The 2,328-nt window shown below is 39.0% G+C and overlaps 1 protein-coding gene across 1 annotated transcript in view; it reads right to left on the bottom strand.

Annotated features, from left to right (window-relative positions):
• Positions 1-580: 580 nt before the first annotated feature.
• Positions 581-2,328, bottom strand: part of MDH1B (malate dehydrogenase 1B) — a 21,065-nt gene continuing 19,317 nt past the window's right edge. The window contains exons 8-10 of the mRNA XM_007469986.1: positions 1,809-1,948; positions 1,453-1,504; positions 581-630 (exon numbers count right to left, since the gene is read on the bottom strand). Coding sequence (XP_007470048.1) covers positions 617-630; positions 1,453-1,504; positions 1,809-1,948 — 206 coding nt within the window. The 3' untranslated portion in view covers positions 581-616. The remainder of the gene's footprint in view (positions 631-1,452; positions 1,505-1,808; positions 1,949-2,328) is intronic.

Genomic DNA, 2,328 nt, shown 5'->3' with positions numbered 1-2,328 from the left:
CCAGTCCGTCATCAAATCTTTGATAATTCCACCTCCTAAATACCTCTCAAAATTCTACAGCCTCCAGCCTCAGCTGTAATCACCGCTTCCTTGTGTCACTCTGCTACGCTCCTGATACTGGTCTCCCTGCAAACAGTCTAGCCTTGTTCCAATTTATTTTCCAAAGTAATCACAACTCGATTGGGTCATTCTCCATCCAGAAGCCTCTGCAACTCTCATCTACCCTTCATGTCTCTCTCAGCTTCATCTCATTAGGCTTTGGCCACACAAACTATTTTCGGTGGTTTTTCAAACAAGGTGACATGATTTCCTGCCTCAAGGTCTTTGCTCACATCCCCAGGTATAAGCTCTCATAGCACAGCACCCTGTACTTCTCGCGCCTAAGACTCACCACAGCTGCAGACATTTGTGTAAATTACGATCCCCTGATGGACTGTAGGTTTCAAAAGGCAAGAACAGGTCTATCTTCTCCACCCCCATATTTCTAGCTTTTAGCACTGGCTTACAGTTGACACTCTATAAACACTGGTACATGGAAGGGATGCTGGGCTCTCAAAAGGCACTTGAGTGCCTTTCTGTAAGTGAATTAATTTATTTATGTTTGTATTTTCATATTTCAGATGAGATTTTCTTTAAGGCGAAAGAGAGAAAGATGAGACCACTTCCTTGTAAGTTTACAATTAGAGAAAACACCAATAGGAAAAATAAGCTTATTGAAATTTATTTTTTTTAAGTTACCTAAAAGTAACTGTAGTGTTGTGGGTTGTATTGTGTCCCCAAAAGATATGTTGAAGTCCTGCTCCCTGGTCTCAGTAAATGTGACCTTACTTGAAATTAGTTTTAGCAGATATAATCAAGTTTGGATGGGGTCAGACTGGATTAAGGTGGGCGCCCAATGCAATTACTGGTGTTCTTGTAAAGAGAGAGAGATTTGGCAACATAGACACACACAGAGGGAAGACAAGACTTGTGAAGACTGTGGCTGAGACTGGAATGAAGCAGCTACAAGCCAAGAATGCCAATCACTGCCACCAGAAGCTAGAAGAGGCACGGAAGGGATTCTTCCCTAGGGCCTTCAGAGGGAGCATGGCCTTGCTGACACATTGATTTAGGTCTTCTGGTCTCCAGGACTAGGAGACAATAAATTTCTGCTGTTTTAAAACACCCAGTTTGTGGTAATTTGTTATGGCAGCCCTAGGAAACTAATACATATGGTATACATAAACCTTATAAGGCAATAGTGTCTTTAAGATGTGATTTCTTTAGCATTCTTTTAAGAAACTTTATTTCAAAGGACACACTAAACCTGGTAGTTTATTCTGTCAATAAGTTACCTTAAAAGTGATGAAATATGAATTATACTTATTTATATTAAATAGTGATTCCATTTTAACATATATTTTAATACTCTTTTAATAGCAGTCCAGTAAAACATCATATCTAAAAGATTACCTGATTGATATGGCTGAAAATTTATCAACTCTCCAAGTGCAACAAGTTTCTCCTGTGGAAAAATTTTGTAATCAGAGAATTAAATGACCACAATTACTAACGATCATTCTTTAATAGAAAAACACTTTGATTCTTGATGTTTAAGTAACCAACAACTGTTTTTAACATACTAGAAATTACATAACCCAATGAGTAGTGTTCTTCTGCTGATTTCTTCAAACCTTTATTGCCTCCTTATTGTTCTTAGGAATAAGATGCAAATCGAACCCACAGAAAATCAGTGTATGCCTTGATCTAGGGGAATCGGTTTCAGGCTATTATTGAAGTCAGTTCCCTCGGAGCTATTCTGACATTACCTGAATTAGATCACTTGTCATTCTGGTCATTATTTGTTCACTTATTTCAATATCTTCGAGATCTGTAAGAACCACCCAAGTTCCATTCTCAAATTTCACAGGCATAGAAAAGACAATCCCTTCAGGAATACCAAACTGGCCTGCAGGGAGCAAACACAAAGCAAAGCAAAACAAAAGCACTCAGATAAATAAACCTTCCTGGAAACACTGTAGAAAAGGACAGACATAGTACATGCTTTTTAATGATAATGGTGGATCTAATGGTGGATTTAATGATAATGGAGAAATTTCTGCAAATTCCTCCCCAGGGAAGATTGAAACACTTACTCGAGAAGTATTTATTGAGCACCTTTCCAAGTTCTGACAACTTGCCCTTCTGTGTTTCTCTCAGAAGGAAGAAGCATTGGTCCTTCTTTATCCCTTTTGTCCCTGCTGGGTTCAGATGCCCTGCCTCTGCCTTGGGAACTAATGCAGTCCTTCTCTTCCACTTTGTCTGGATTCCTTTTGTCTGCTTCCTTGG

Source organism: Lipotes vexillifer, unplaced genomic scaffold, assembly GCF_000442215.2.
Source record: "Lipotes vexillifer unplaced genomic scaffold, Lipotes_vexillifer_v1.1 scaffold341, whole genome shotgun sequence".
NCBI classification, from domain to species: Eukaryota; Metazoa; Chordata; class Mammalia; order Artiodactyla; family Lipotidae; genus Lipotes; species Lipotes vexillifer.
Note: the sequence above shows the minus strand (reverse complement) of the source record. Positions and strands in the feature narration are given on the sequence as shown.